Source organism: Centrocercus urophasianus, unplaced genomic scaffold, assembly GCF_019232065.1.
Source record: "Centrocercus urophasianus isolate 14NV4802_14NV808 unplaced genomic scaffold, USGS_Curo_1.0 seq_15, whole genome shotgun sequence".
NCBI classification, from domain to species: domain Eukaryota; kingdom Metazoa; phylum Chordata; class Aves; order Galliformes; family Phasianidae; genus Centrocercus; species Centrocercus urophasianus.
In genome coordinates, this window is record NW_024884697.1 from 4,457,854 (window position 1) to 4,474,058 (window position 16,205).

General features: G+C 38.5%; 1 protein-coding gene across 3 annotated transcripts in view; it reads left to right on the forward strand.

Annotated features, from left to right (window-relative positions):
• Positions 1-8,048: 8,048 nt before the first annotated feature.
• Positions 8,049-16,205, forward strand: part of CELF2 (CUGBP Elav-like family member 2) — a 364,188-nt gene continuing 356,031 nt past the window's right edge. For all 3 annotated transcript variants that reach the window (XM_042815508.1, XM_042815506.1, XM_042815509.1), the window contains exon 1: positions 8,049-8,193. In XM_042815508.1, coding sequence (XP_042671442.1) covers positions 8,141-8,193 — 53 coding nt within the window. In that variant the 5' untranslated portion in view covers positions 8,049-8,140. The remainder of the gene's footprint in view (positions 8,194-16,205) is intronic.

Here is a 16,205-nt window from a genome sequence, read left to right on the forward strand (position 1 = left end):
GTGTGTAGGAAGGAAGGAAGGAAGGAAGGAAGGAAGGAAGGAAGGAAGGAAGGAAGGAAGGAAGGAAGGAAGGAAGGGAAAATGATAGAAAGGAAAAAGGTTTTCAGTATCTGAAAGTAGACACCTGCAAGAAGAAGACATTGAGTCTTCAAAGATTATTTCAAGCTGCTGGATATGGAAAAGGAATAATTAGCAAGACCTGGGATGTGCAGTTCACAGAAAAGCCACAAAAGATGGGAATACAAATCATCTGAACGAATTATTATGAAAAACAGCAGTATCTTCCCCTTCTGATCTCAGAGAAGACTGATCATCTTCCTGGCTGATATGGAACAGCCAAAACTGATTTGCAAGTCCTCTACAAATTCTGATCAGGTGGCAGAGCAGTGAAATCCAAGCAACTCTGCATGATGATCCACTAATATGTTCTGGCTTGACACACCAGGAACCTGTGAAGAGAGCAACCCAAACACCCCATGAACAATGAGCAACCAACCCAATCCAGGCATGGAGTGTTAGCTCCTACAACTTCCAAAGGGAGTACTGTTCTGCTGAAGCTACATCAACATCCAAATAAGAATACAAGAACATTTTCCTTTCTACTCTTTGGATCAAACCATTCAAAAATGTAATTTTCAAGACATCTGGTGTCTAGAGGGCAGTGTAATGTTCTAGAAAGCTGCTTCTATTAATCTAACTCTTTTTGCAGTCTTTATTGGTTGGATTTTGTCAGATGAAGAAATGAATGTTTATGCCCGAGGTTTAGAAAGTAATAAAAATGTTTTATTTTCAACATGGGGACCGGTGCTTGTCTTTATTGGAATCACTGCCCAGGCCTTGTCTGGGAAAAAAATCACTACAGTGCCACAGTTTTTGTAGAAGAGATCAGCAAAAAGGAAAAATGTGACATGAAATTTTTAATATTTTTGAACAGAAGGAAAGAATCTGTTGTAAACAAACTGCATGTGTGAATACTAGTTGTGTATATAAATAATATAAGTAATTTGGGCTGCAGTAGCTATTAATGCTTTGAAAGACATAAAATTTTCATGAAGATGAAGGAAGTAATGGATTAGCCAGCATGGGAATGAATGATCATTTATGAGACACTTTATTTAAAAAGAGCAGTCCTCAGTCATCAGAAATAGGGTAGAAAAAAAAATGCTACTGTTTTTTTCATATTTTCTTACATGACAAGAGGAAATAATTGTATTTAATTAAGAAAAAAAAAAAAAACAAAATTAGGAATTTGAAAATAATAATTTTTGTTAACTTTCTATATGGATAAATTGCATTTTAGACCTAAATTAAACTACAGCCCTCTACTGACTAAATGACATCACTAGGAAACTACCCTGTGCTGTTTTCACTGTTGAGCTTTTTATCTAGGAAAAGCAGAAGTCCAAAAAATCTTGAATCTTTACCAGCATCAAATATAAACTCAGCCCATACTAATGCAGTTCGAACACAGGCTAAAGGAATGCTCCTCCATGCCTTCACATGAAATATGTATGTGATTGCTCAGGCATCTAAAACATTTTCCCTACTTACATCTCACCATCTTTAGGTCAATAGCAAAGCATGTTGTCACTGGGGACCTTGTCTCTCTTTCTCTCTAAGTTTAAAGGATACAACCTCAGTGTACAAGGTATGTGTTTGTGGCTGGTACTTTCAAAACTGCATCTTAAATTGTAGCTTCCTGAAGATGAAGATCTTCATAAAAATGAGGATTTATTTCAACATTTTCTTAAGTTCTTCATTACTCTCATTTGCTATTTCCCCTTTATTTCCTTCTAGCACTTTGGAGCTTTGAAATTACTTTTATTTGTAAAGACTGTGATATAGATGACCATTATTTAAAGTTTCAGGGGTTTCTAGATTAGCTACAGCAACTCTTAAATTTTTGAAGTGGTAGAAGCCATCTGTCTCAGCAGATCATGTTCTTTTACACTGAATGATGAACTAGTATTTCAGTTGATTTCGGCTTAAAACAATCTTGGAAAGGAGGGAATTTCATAAAGCTGCCAATTTTTTTGTCTTCAAAGTTCCTCATGTTCTGCTCTGTGGATTGCTAGGATGGTATCTGTCCCTCCCAGATGGAAAAGTAAGACACATAAAAAAAATAGTTTTTTCAATGTCAAGAAGACGAAAATAAATTAGCTAAATATCTCCATCTAGTCCCTTACCAATAACCATCCCTTTTTCTGAACTCCTGTCATGGATAGAATACCAGAGGTAAATATTAGAAGAGGCTATTTAAAACACATGCAGATGTGGGGCGCTAATTGTTCTTTCTGTCTTTTGAAATCTTCTCCCAAATATTTTACAGTATGCAGTCAGCATAATTAAATTACTCTGAGATTTATTCTTCAGCACTGCATGAGATAAAATTCAGACTGCATAAATGCAGCTGTGGTCCATGTGAAAACACAGCCTTCACAACAAAGCACTTATTAAGGTCATTACCTCAGTTTTTGTTTTCTAGACTGCATTATGGAGGCAGCATGAACAATAGCCGTTTCATAAGGATTCATAAGGATCTCTTGGTGCTCACTGTATGACTTGACACCAAAAGAATGGATACAAAAAGACAGCATCAGCTTTGGTATTTCAGCCTACTGCAGCACTGGAAGGGTTAACAACTGCTATTTTCCTCCTTTCCAAATTTGACCCATGACTCCCCCGAATGGAATGAAAGGAGCAGATTGGGGTGTGCAAGTAGCTCTCTTTGAACACGTCTGGCAAGTACAAGGAGCTTTTCTTTCCTTTTATTCTTTCCTTTGGGTTAGGAAGGGCAGCCCCTGCCTTGGACTACAGAAGTGCTCTTGCTCTGCCAGTGCTACAGGATGAAGAAACTCTCCTGCTAGCCAATAAAGGAAAATTTACCACAGGACATAAATGTTCGGCTCATATGCCATTTAAAGTAAACTACAAACACCTTCAGAAATTAGGATGATAGAAGTTTGTGGAAGGCTGTCTCTTCAAAGGGGCTGGAAAGCATTTCTCCATAATAAAGCATGCCGTATAGTCATTTTCTGCTAGATGAATAAGTACAAAACACATCTTTGTTCATAAGACTTTTTATTGTAGCAGTTGTCACGAGAAAACCTGAAAGTACTTGAAAATCCATTAAAATCACAATCAGTGTACTTAAAAAAAAAAAAAAATCTCAGAAAAGTTTCTCCCTAAGACTTTGTAATAGTGAGAATTCGATCAGTATGAGACACATTTATGTAATTCAAGATTAACGATTGACTGTTAAAGTTTGGGCTTTGTACAGCCAAGCCAGCTGTTTAGCAAAGAAACAAAACCCTTAAATCTCTGCAGCTGCTGGATGAAACCAACTTGTGAGTTGCTTTGTGTGATAAGATGCCCCGAATCCCAGACTCTGGCCATTGACTGGCTGTGAATCAGAGATTACTGACTGTCTCCGGGGTGTTTTGGTTACAGCACTCTTTCCCAAAGGGCAATTGTCATTTGGATTTATGCCTACTTGTAACTGCTTTTCCTCCGGTTGTGTTCAAGTGCTGGTGCATGACTTTGTGCATTTCTTTAACTTAAATTTCTCGTCTCCCAGATCATGTATTTTGCCAGGAGAGAATAGACTCGCTTTAAAAATATGTAATACTCTTATTCAAACCAGTTCTAGCAGTGGGACTTTTTTTTTTAAACAGAATTTTTATATTCAGCCAGAATTTTTTCACCCATCCAGGCTATGAATATGTGCTTGAGTTCCCAAGTTTAAACATCATCTTGCCAGCTTTAAAACATTTGGCCGGTCAGCAGAAAAGGAAAAGCTGCTTGTAAAGCACTGGAATGCATTTTCAATTAGTCACTACACTGCTTAAAAGGCGAAGCATCAGGCACTGGGAGGGGAGGCAAGGGGGTGGCAGTGCTGGTGGAGAGAGACAGCGTGAGACAGTCTGGATAAGAGACTTTATCAGCCCAGAACAACAGTCCTGAAGTTTGAGGCCACTCTTTAATATATAAGCTTTTGTTTAACAGCGGGCTCCCCTGGGACAGTGAGGTTTTCCTGGTACAAGAGCAGTATTTCTTTCAAATAATTTAATATCGCTTTATATGAAAGTGCAATAGAGATGAGATGATGAGCAATGGAAAATATGTGTTGGGAAGCAGTTAGAAGTTATTTAGTTTGCTATTATTTCCTGATAACTTGGCTGTTGGGCATCCTGACTAAAATATCGTGCTTTGGCAGATCTTCCTTGGCTCCTAAACTATTTTGAATGAGATAACACCTTTGAAAGAGGGTCAAATAACCAACACAAATGACTTACTACATTTGGTTTATATTCCTGCCCTACACTACAAAGTCCCCAACTCAACAGGTTTCTGATAAAGAAACAGCTAGAAAAAAATCTCATGACATAACAGAATTTCTTTAATGCTCAGTAGTCATCATTACTTATGCTTTTTTTTTAAATGCTTTGTCCTGTACTTGACCTTCAAATGTTTGTAGCTAGCTGATCTGGAACTTTTTGGCTCCGCAGCTGTCTAAACTAAGGATGATGACATTGCTTAGAGATTCTTTTGTGTATGTGTGTGTATATACGAATACTGTTTTCAGAAGTATATATATATTTACTTTAACATGACTGAAAATCTTGGAAAGCTTGTACTTCTTTATCATATTAACTAAGGATTGCTAAGCTCTCGCTGGTGGGACACATTTTGGCATGTGAGACCAAGTTATACAATATGCTGGATTTCAGCAGGTAGAAGAAACTTTCAGAGCAGTAATAAATTTGCCTAAGTAATATTTCACAGATGTGCTGCCTTTTTCTTGGCAAACAAGCTAAAGATCATAGAAAATGTCTTCACTTAAAGTATAAAATAAAAGCTTTGAAGACAAAGTCCTTAACCGCAACAGAAAAAAACATTTATCTGAAAGATGAGAGAGAGCACAAGAGCACAAGAGTTAAAACAATTTTACAGTGGGTTTCTGTTTCTGTTTTATTTGTTTTCTCCTACTATAGCTACATGCTGTAAGAAATAAGTGAGCCTGTTTTGGAAAATCCATTGCCTGTCACAAGTTTTTCTGTGCTAAACTTAATCTTCTAGTTTTATTTTTAGAAAGCTTATTGTTGCTTTCTTCAATATGGTAGAAAGGCTGGCAAAATGTAGGCCAGGTCCTGCAAAATGGAGGCTTGGCCTTCCTTCCATAGATGGTAAGTTTAAGATAAAAATAATTTTAAAAAATGGTAAATAATTGCAAATGACAAAGCAAGAATCCTTACCCCTACTTTATTGTTCTCATACAGATACACTGGAAGAAAATTATGGAACGTTTTCCATGGGATAGCTGTGAAAAATATCTATAGAAAGTATGAAATACACTTGCTAAAAAGTATGAAATACACTCAAGATGGAAACAGATTACTGGATTTCTGTGTGAACAGCTAAGATGCACAGCATCTCAATGAAGTGGAGCTGTGGCCAAGTTTTACAGAGTCCTGAAGTAGGGGACAGGGACAAGATGTTTCTTTTGGCCTTGGTTTTTCCATCTACATTACCCCTTGTGGGCCTCCACCATGTGTGTCTACCCCTTGAAGGCTACAGATGTAAGATCATCCAGCCATCATGTCTCTCATCCTTGCAGCTCTTACCCACTCCTGTCCAGCACAGAAAAAGAAATAAATGTATTCCCAAGTAGGTGTAAATGGAGCTTCACATCTTGATGTGCAATGGCATATCTGGACAGGATGTGACAAGGTTCTAAACTGGATTTGCCAAAGGGGTGTGATAGGAATTGGGCATTTTGAATTATTTTTATGGTTTGCATACTCTGTTTGATGACTTTGCTACTTTGAACCTGTTCATTAACAGAAAACTTGCAGTAACAAGTTTAGATCAGGAAATACATGGATCTAGTCCTAAAACAAGTAAATGGGAAAGATATGTAGAAGGTTAAAAAAAAAGGCATAGATTGTACTATAACTAATCACACCCATCCTACCCTCATGTAAGGATTAACCTGTGTATAGTTGACTTTTGGGAGGAAAGGAAGGAAGAAACACTGGCCAATCTGCTTTCATTATGTTCCAAGCTGACAATCACTGTTTCATCAGCTCCACAAAAAAAAACATGACAAGTGGCAACTGAATTTCATTTTCCATGACAAGTATGCAAATCTGTAGGTAAATAAATATAGATCCCCAAAGTGTCCAAAGGTTGATACAATCTTAATTTCTGAAGAAGTACTCAGATGTACCAGGTGAGAATCACTCTGTGCCACAATGGTTTTAAGAGAGTGTTGGAGCATGTCACCCCAGCTATCCCCACCCCCCAGATCTGTACCTGCAATCTCGCCAGCAGCACTCCCTGCTGTCCTTATCACTCATCTCAGAGACAATCAAAGGTGTTGCCCAGGGGAGGATGTAAAATCTAAATATCAGAACTCTAAGCTTTGTTTGCTAAAATCTGCAGATAGGGCCCCATACCACTACATCCCTGCAGATAAAGCGATCACAAGGCATTTGGGAACAGGGTCATCTTCTTTCAAGGGCAGACTGTGCTGCTTTGGTACAATAGAGACATCAATAATGGGAAGCTCTTGTGCCTACAGCAGAGCCAAGGGTGCCCTGAAAGCACAACTCAAGTTCCATCTCACCAAAGGCGGTGGTGGTGAGAGACTTAATGCAGTCTGCAAAGTTTATCACGCTTCACTATATACTTCTTAATGCTTCCACAATGTCACCCATTACCAGATTTTTCACATGGCCATTAAATCGCTGCTTCATTTTAACATGTACAGCTGCTTTTAACTTTTTTTTTTTTTAAATAAGAACTGGTGGTAGGGAAGAACAAGGTGCATATGCCTACATTATAAATAGCAAAGTGGAAGTATCTGTAGTTTGGGGTAGTTTGGTTTCAATTGCACGATTTAGAAGACAGTACTCTGCTTTTATTTTCCCTCCACAATTTTAATTTGAGAATTTCCAGACATTCCATAAAATGGGTGGAGCTCAAGAGAAGGGTACAATCACTCACATGTATTGGAAAAAGGAAAGAAAAAAAAAACAAACAAACAAAAAAAAAACCAACAACAATTAAAACTTTTAAAGGAAAAAAAAAAACGCAGAAGAGAAGTTTTCAAAAGCAAGGAAAACAATGTCAGAAAGTGTTACTGAAAAGGGGGGGGGGGGGAGGAAAAGCAAATCATTTATATTTTTTTAAATAAACAGACTGGCAGAGCAGTTACACAACTTTTCAGATCACCATAGTGATCTGAAGAACGCTTTACTATTTATTTTTTAAGTAGCAACAAAAAGAAGAAATGGATTTAATGGAATTCCACAACCACCTTTTCCCCTTTCAGACACACTGAGGCTATATCTGCCCTCACATTATTATGCTTTTCATTATTCTACCATAATAGCAGTCTTGCCATAAATTAGAGTGCTTTCACACACAGCTTACAAGTCTATCAAGTCTATTAGATTTTAAAGAGAAAGGAGGGAAGGAGGAAAAGACGCTACTGTATTCAAAGGGTTGTGAACAGCTTTTTTTGTGGGGGGAGGAGGGGGTGAGTAGACTGGGGGTGAAGACAAGAGGAGGAGGAGAGATGGGTGGTAGAGAAGTTGCATTCTGAAGTCCCTAATTTAAAGGAATCAGAATATGAAAAAGGAGACCCCCACTACCCTCCTGGAAATAATATAAGAGGCAAACCTCAGAGGTAGAAGAAATACCCAAAAGGAGATGACTGCAGCTTGCAGTAATCTGTAAATGATTGCTGGCAAAGACTGGAGGCTTCAAGCCTGAGCTGTGTTTGTTCCAAAAGAAAGCCAAGAAGGACGGTGTTAATAAAGAGAGATTTAACTGAGGGCTGTGCTTGGAATAAAGTGGGCTACAAAAAGGTCACATTTGATCAGTTGGAGCAGATTACAAGGGCTTTAAAAGGTAGTGGTGGAGAAATGAAACTGGGACTGTGAAGCAATATAGCACAAGATTGATTTTGGGGGTGGAGAGAAGCTGGGACAAGTGCTTATCAGCTCGAGAAGGAGGAAGAGCTGTGCTGGGTTTGTTGTCATTCCCACACTGAGTAGAGTCCTTGCTGCTGTTGTGCTTAGGTTCCCTGTCATTTTCTTTTTTTATTATTATTTTTATTGCTATTATTGATACGATGGTGTCTATAATCTCTGACTTGGATCCTCTGAAAAGCTGGAAAGTTTTAAGGTAGGCCTATGTTCTCTTCATTGTTGTTTTTTGTGGGTTTTTTTTGTTGTTGTTGTTGTTTGTTTGTTTTTTATGGTTCAGCCCTAAATTAACTGGAGCTTGAATTATAATCGAAATGTGAGCCCTGGGCTTAAGTAAGAGAGGAGTTTCTGGTAATTAGAGCCCTTTTAAGATACAGCAAACCTTTAAGCAGATGTTTAGAGAGACTCGAGGGAGATTTTTAAGATATACTTCTCAGTGTTACAGTGCAGTGAGGAAGTGTGGATTTTTTTTTTTACTTTTTTTTTTTTTTTTTAATTTAAGGAGAGATTGCTCTGTAAATTCAAGTTAATAGCAAAGGCTCGCACCAGTTGAAACTGCAGCATGAACTCACTGCTTTCTTTGCTGTGCTGTGCAGTGGAATGGGTGGAAAACTTCAGAGCAGCAAAAAACAGCGTGAAAGGAGAGTGAAATTGTGTTGGGGGCTATGGAGGGAAAAATGTTCATTCTGTTCTTTAATTTTGTTCTTGGAATTTCCACTTTTCTTTATCCCTTCTGATGACTGTATTTGATACTTAGAAATTTTACTGATTTTTGCTTTCAGCAGTGCTGTGTTTGTTTTGTTTTTTTTTCTTTGAATAATGAATGACATTAATTCAAACCACCAAAACCACTGTTATTGCCTGCTGCAGATATTAAAAATCTAGTGTCAAGAGGCCATGTTCAATGCTGCTATAACTGCACTGCTTTGCTGATTGAGAATCTTGACGTGTAAAAAGTTTGCAGATGGTTTGTAGAAACTTCATGGAAACAGCTGGGGATGTAGTTGGTTAAATTCTAAATAAGTTGAATACAAAGTTTGTTTCTCTCAACTGAGATGCAAAACGTAAATCTGCACCTAATAGAGTTTTATGGTGCTTTTTGCATTTATTTTTTTTTTAAGGGGATAATTGCAAAGATTTTGAGGGGGTGCATGAGTTGTGATTTTTTTTTAATTTTTTTATGATGCTGAAGTTTTAAGTGAGGGTCTTGCTACAGTGCTTTAAATGGCTTCATGCACCTTGAGCTGAGCAAGCCCTCAAAATCAAACCATGGCATCTACTTACAAGCTGAGGTTTTTCCCTTATATTTGCCAAGCGTTTGACTTCCTTTTCTCAGAAGTTAAATTTTCTCTGAATGTCTTCTGAGCCTGTGCACAGCAGTGTGTGTGAGGATCCCTTATGCTCGTCTGTGCCATGTGAGAATTGGCTGAAGAGTTCTACTACAGATTTGGCTTTTAATTTTCTTATTAAGACTGTCAGCACATCGTTTCTATTTCACATCTGAAACCTCAGCATAGAGGTTGGCGTGCTGCAAACTGAGGGGTCTGCGTGGCTTCAGGGGAAGGGTGGTCACGTCAGGGTGATCTGTACTCAGAATGACTCCTGTGAGTCATCCGCTGCAAGTGAATGCCAGGAAAGTGCTTTTGCAGAGCTCCATATGTGTTGTCTGCTGCGTGTGTGCACCAGAAGAAGCTATTCTAGGAATTACTTCAAAAGTTTATCCCATTTGGAGACAACTTCTGATTCCTCTGCTAGGGTAGTCAGGTGATAGCAGGTTTTTGCTGACGAAAGGGATGACATGGAGAACATGAAAGCTGAAGTGATTTAAGGAAGAGAGACTGCTGCTCTTTCAAACAATCCTGTTTTCTTAAGAAAGTGATGTGTTTATATGAATGGAGCAGACATATCCTCCTGGTGCTCTTTTCCCTAAAGCGTGACTGAAGTTTAACAACTTTGTGTGTGAATCTGGAAATTAGGGAGGTACAGACAACGAGTAGGTCAGGGATGCAGTTAAATCAATTTACACAGCACTTCTTTGTGTAGTTACTGTGTATGAACACAGCAGCAACTCTGTATTAACAGATAACTGTGGGATGCGGAGGGTTAAAAGCCCCTTTCGGTATCTAAAGGGTGGCTATAAGGAAGAAGGGGACAGGCTCTTTCACAGGGTCTGTTGTGATAAGACAAGGGGAAATGGTTTCAAACTAGAAGAGGGGAGTTTTAGATTAGATGTAAGAAAAGGTACTTGCAGTAAGGGTAATGAAGTTCTGAAACAAGTTGCCCAGAGAAGTGATGGATGTCCCATCCCTGGAGATATCCATGGTGAGACTGGATGGGGCTCTGAGCAACCTGATCTAGCTGCAGGTGTTCATTGCAGGGGGTTGGAATAGATGATGTTATAGGGTCTCTTCCAAGTCAAACAATTCTACAACACTATGAAAATGCAGGAAGAGGCAGTGTGCAATGTAAGTGAAATGATCAATTGATAGTTTAAAAAAAAAAAAATAAAAATCAGCTCAAAGTCAGTATACAGGTCATGGCTTGAGATGCCAACTGTGAGTCAGTTCCACCTTTCCTTTTAAATTTTAGTTTCTTTCCTGCAGACCAGTTTCTATCTAGTTTAGTTTGATGCCTCTGAACTTACTGGCAACTTGTATCAAGAGAAAACGTAGTTAATGTTTATAAGAAAAAGAGGTGGCATGAAGTAATTCCTGAAGACCCAGAATGCAGCAGGAAATATTGCATTCACCTCAACAATAGTGTTCAGCAGTGGCAAATTCTCAGTCTAATTTTCCTTCTGCATGCCTATTAATTTGTCCTGTGACTGGGTCATAGTTTGAGACCTGGCTGACTGGGGGAATCATAGAATCATGGAATGGCTTGAATTGGAAGGGACCTCAAAGATCATCCAGTTCCAATGCCCACCACCATGGGCTGATTGCCCCCCACCAGCTCAGGTTGTCCAACCTGGCCTTGAGCACCTCCAGGGATGGGGCATCTATAATTTCTCTGGGCAGCTCTGCCAGTGCCTTGCCATCCTCTCAGTGAAGAATTTTCCAACTATATCCAGTCTAAAGCTCCCCTATTTTCGTTTTAAAGCATTAACCCTCATGTATTAAAACAAATACATGGTGTGTCTATAGTGTCATGCCAGACATGACTCTTCTGTTGTTGTTTCTGACTGAGGTGGAATGGCAAGAAATGCAATGCTTTCTGGAGATCTTGGCACCCACTAGGTTCATGTTAGTGCCTCTTAACACAGGTGAGTATGCAAAGCAAAGCAACAAAACCCTTTTCAAGAAATATTTTCTTTCATTGGATTTCTTGTCAGTGACCTGAATATTAAAGCTATTGGAAAGTAAGCCCATGAGAGCTTGGATTTTTCTTTTTTTCTTTTTTTTCTTCTGTTTCTCTTCAGATAAGCCCCCAGGAAATCACCTGTGTTTTGACATTAACACACTTCTGCCTGATCTTCCTTTCTCACTCTGTAATGAAATAAGTGCAGTGCCTGTTGGGCTCCTTGGAGCTAGGAGAGCTTGGCAAAACTTCAGACTTTTTTAAAAGACTTCAGAGCTATACCAGCAATGGTCTGTGCTCCGTGGTCAGAAACACCATTTATCTGGCTCTGAAGTGATATGGAAGATGGGGTCTCGTCCCACTAGCATGCAGAAGAGACACAGACCATCTGCTGATGTTAGAGATATCTATACTCCATGCCCCCACCTCTCCTTGTACTTCTTTGACATTGTCTTGCTCCTCATGGCATGGCATGGCTTTGGTTGCTGCTTCTGAAACTGGAGCCTGTGCTCTGAGCCCAGCAGCTGCAAGAGCAGAGCAGGAACCTTGCAAAGCCAAGCACAAAAAGAAAAGCAATTTCAGCCATGTTGTGTTGGTGTTATGAGTTTGCTGGGGAAAAACATCCTTTCCCTTTCACCTCCTATGGGTTACCTGTGAAATTAAACAAATAGGTTAAGTAGCTTCAAGGTACGAATCTGGGGGAAAAGGCACATGCAATGGCTCAAATTCAGTTATTGGTATGGAACAACAACCTCAGAACTGTAGCACTGTGAATCCTGTTACTGATTTGACTTCTGGCTTTCCATCTCAACAAAACTAGTGGTATGGTGAGGCTTTCTCGGTTGTATTCAGTGTCAGAGCAGACTAGTTTAGTGCGTGGATCTTTAACACCAAACTACTATTCAGAAAAGGAACAAAAAATGTTTTCACATGCTTTACTCCAAGGACCCAAACAATGTTGTCTCCACCCATTCCTCAAAAACAGCTCTAATAGAGTCCCAAAAGTTTGGTTCTGGGACATAATGCTGGACTCCATCACCACGATGAAATACAAATAATGGAATTTTAGACATCAGTGGGGAGCACAAATTCCCTAATAATTGCCAAAATATGCTTGTTAAAAGAAAAAAGGAGAAAAATAAAAGGGGGTACGTGAATTTTTTCATAACTGAAAGCACATTTTAGAAAGGATTTTCCATTTAACATCTCTGAAAATACAAGCCTGCACCAAAAGGAATGTTAGTGAGGGTCACATAAGCCCCAAGTCGTCACAGAAATGAAAATGAATGGTGGCTGTGACCAAGATCTAATATATAAAATATGAGCAGCAGAACGTAGTCTGGGTTCCTCCACTTCCAGTTTGAACATGTAACTCTGCAGTGAAAAATACTGGGATGAACAATTAGCGCCAGCAAACTGGTTGTAATTGAAGTGTGGGTTTTTAATAACTTTTTCATTTCATGTTTTCTCTGTATTTTCTCTCTACTTCGCAGAAGACAACACTGGCAGTTTTTCTTGTTGCTTTTGGTTTGTTTGTTTGTTTGTTTTTAAAGGTTTATTTTTATTTTGTTTTCCTTTTCTTAGGATATATGGAGCAATCGAAAAAGTAAAGATAACAGAAAATAGAAGAGTAGGGTGTAACACTCTCTAGCATCATTGTTAACTACCGAGAAAGTCATCTAGTCCTTTTCTAAGCCCATGCAGATTTATTCTTGCATCTTTATTTTCCTCTGATTAAAATTCAATATAGCTCTTTTCAGTAAGAGGTTATTCTCTACCGTTTTACTAAAAACAATCCTCTTTTCATATTGAGCCTGTATACAAGCTCATTACATCTTGCTCATTTGGACATGAGTTGGTAAATCTTCCAGGTGCTTCACCGGGGATTTAACCATCCAATTCAAATGAATGTTCTTTTACAAAGAGGTTTACTTACAACTGCTGCTGTGCTCCTTTGTCTAATTGTTTAAAGTGCCCTAACCCCTTACCCATGTAATATGAAATTACCAAAGCAGTAAAGCAAGTGTTTAGCGTGAGTGTAAGAGAGCAAATTTGCAGTCATGCTCATCCCAGCTACCAGGGACTTGCAGTTCAAGGGCTTCCTATGTTAGCAGTGTTTTATTATTATTATTATTTTCCCTTGATGAATGATTCCTCATTGAATTTATCTGTGTTCTTTGCAGTTTTAAATTTGAACAAATCCACAATATGTTGTAGCAAAGAAATTCTGTGGTTTGACCCACTGGTTGCATCCATATTAACAAAGCAATGTGTTAGAAGGGCTATTTTCAGGTGCAATTTTGTCTTGCTTCTATATGTTGGGACATGCAGTAGCTGTTTGAGATGTTTTCATGGAGTTCTGGAATGGCTGAGGTTGGAAAGGACATCTGGGTTTACCTAGTCCAACACCTGTTCAAGCAAGGACACCCAGAGCAGGTAGCTGATGTTCAGGTGACTTTGGAGATCCCCAAAGAAGGTGAGACTCTGCAACCTCTCTGGGCAATCTGTACCCGTGCTCAGTTTGCGTCCTAAGGCCTTGAGATGTTGAATTCATTCTTCTTTCTTTGGAGGACAAGAAGATAATGTTGTTTCTGCATCTGTTGTGCTTCAGAATTTAATTTATGATTAGTAATTAGCAGTGCTCAGTTACAAGCATATACGTATTATAAGATCATAAGAAAAATCAGGATCCTCCCCTCATACACACATTACTTCTTTATATTTGCTTTCAGCTACCATTTCATTGTCTTCATCTTGCAAGTCAATGAAAGTACAAAACTAGATCTCTGCACCAATTTGTAACTAACCCATTGTGAACCTTAGTTTGTCTAGTTCTGTGGATCTAAAATGAGGAAATTACTCTGTAGAAAGGAAAGGTTGTGGAGAACTTATATTATGCTTCAAGAGATAAGGTTATAATTCAACCTCTCCCCAGACTTTGAGACAGTTAGGATGAGTTAATCTCTGTGTGCCTCAGTTCCAATCCAATAAAATGGAGTTGTTAATACTTGTCTTATCTATAAACTTGCCATGGCATACGACTCTATCCACGGAGAGCCCACAGCAATGAAGTTTCACTCTTCAGCTGGACTTTTTAGCACCTGCCCTCATAAAAATAACTTTTGAATGAAACTAGGATTAAACTCTTTAGAGAACAAGTAATTCCATGCCCTTCCCTCAGTATTTCTGCCTTTGCTAGGCATCACCTTGGACAATCACTCAAATATCCCTCTGTGCAACAGCCTTCTATTTTTCCAGGAAGTTGTTAGGATGAAGCTGGTGGTGGAAGCATGGAATCTATGAATGACAGCAGAAATGAATGCTTTGTCTGAGATTTACCCAATGGCAAATTACTTCGTTTTGTTATTTTCTTTTTTTTTCCTCTTTTTTTTTTTTTTAATTCTTCTGTTCACTAAAATTTTATCACAATTTGTAAACTCACTGTTTTGCTTTATCAATGCCCCCACCATCCAGTCATCCAAGTTCTCTCTCCTTTGTATGCATTTCCTTCTCTACATAGATGCTGCTTTCTGGTCTCATAAATGACCATACAAAAACTTCTCATAGCTTCATTTCTTTCTCTCCTTGATTTTCTTATTTCCCTCTCCCTCACCCTTTTCAGTGGAAATGCAGCTCTACTTACCTGTGGTTCATCACTATTCAGAGATTCCCAGGCTACACGGCACTTTCCCAGCCTTCAGTAACATAGGTACCCACTGCGTCCTGTGTCTGTGTAAGGTGTAATTAGGATAACAAAATCCTTTTAGTACTTATTTTTCTAGCAGTTGTTCTTACAGCATTGTCTGAATAACAGGCTTTGTTCTCTTCAACAGGGATTCATTAAAGAATAAGATGCTGTACCAAGCATGGACCAGAAGCAGGTGATACCAGGGATATTTGTAGTCTTTTGCTGGATCTCTGCAAGAGCCAGAGGATTTTCTTTTGATTGACCTGAGCAGGAGCTGAATTTCTTGTGTGTAAGGAAAATGATCCAACTTTTCCCTGTGGATGTAGTCTGATGGGTATCACCATCTCCCAGGGAAGCTGTTTAGACTTCAGGAGCTCTATTATTTGTGGAAAAAAAATGCTTCCTGTAACTAAAAATAAATAAACAACCTCTGAGTGTAACCTAAATGTTACCATCCCTCCTCCTTCATTTGGACCTGCTTATACTGATAATACAAGAATTTTCCTTAATTAAACAACAAAATTCTCATAAAAATTGTGTTTTTATGTAACTTTCTCGGGCAGTCTTTCCCTGATTTTATGTATCTTTTTGCCTCATCATCGGCGGAAAAGACTCCTGAATTTTTTTATTCCTCATGATAAAGTCAGTGCACCTACTGTGTAGAGTTGGCAGCTCGTTACAGGGCACTTGCTTCCAAGTTCTTGTTAATGCACCACTGTGCTTATGGACCACTGTTAATCAGCAGATACTGACTTTTATGTATTTATTTGTTCTAAACTGATATTTAAATGTTAAGATCTTCTAAAGTAGAAATATTGGGAAGCTCAGCAATTATCATAATAACTATACTGTCTCTCTCTTCTGTTGAATGTATAGATTTCATATTGTTGGAAAAAATCTATTGTGTAAGTTCTGCTAGATTATTTTAAAATAGATTTCAAGCTAAATTGTCTTGCAGTTAGTTATTATTCTATAAAGCTTTATACATACTGATTATTTGTACCTGTTAGAAGATGAATTTCCTTCTTCACATAACTTTATGGGAGATTCTGGGAATAATTAGTGGAAGACTGATTCTCAGGTGAACGTGCCTAAAATGCAGGCAGTGTTTGTCTTACAGCAGCAGATCAATGGAGCCAGAACTTAGGCAGGACTGGAAATTTTATCTATTAACACTTTGTGGCAAAGCATTCTCTTAAACAGATTAAATATATTCCACACAAGTT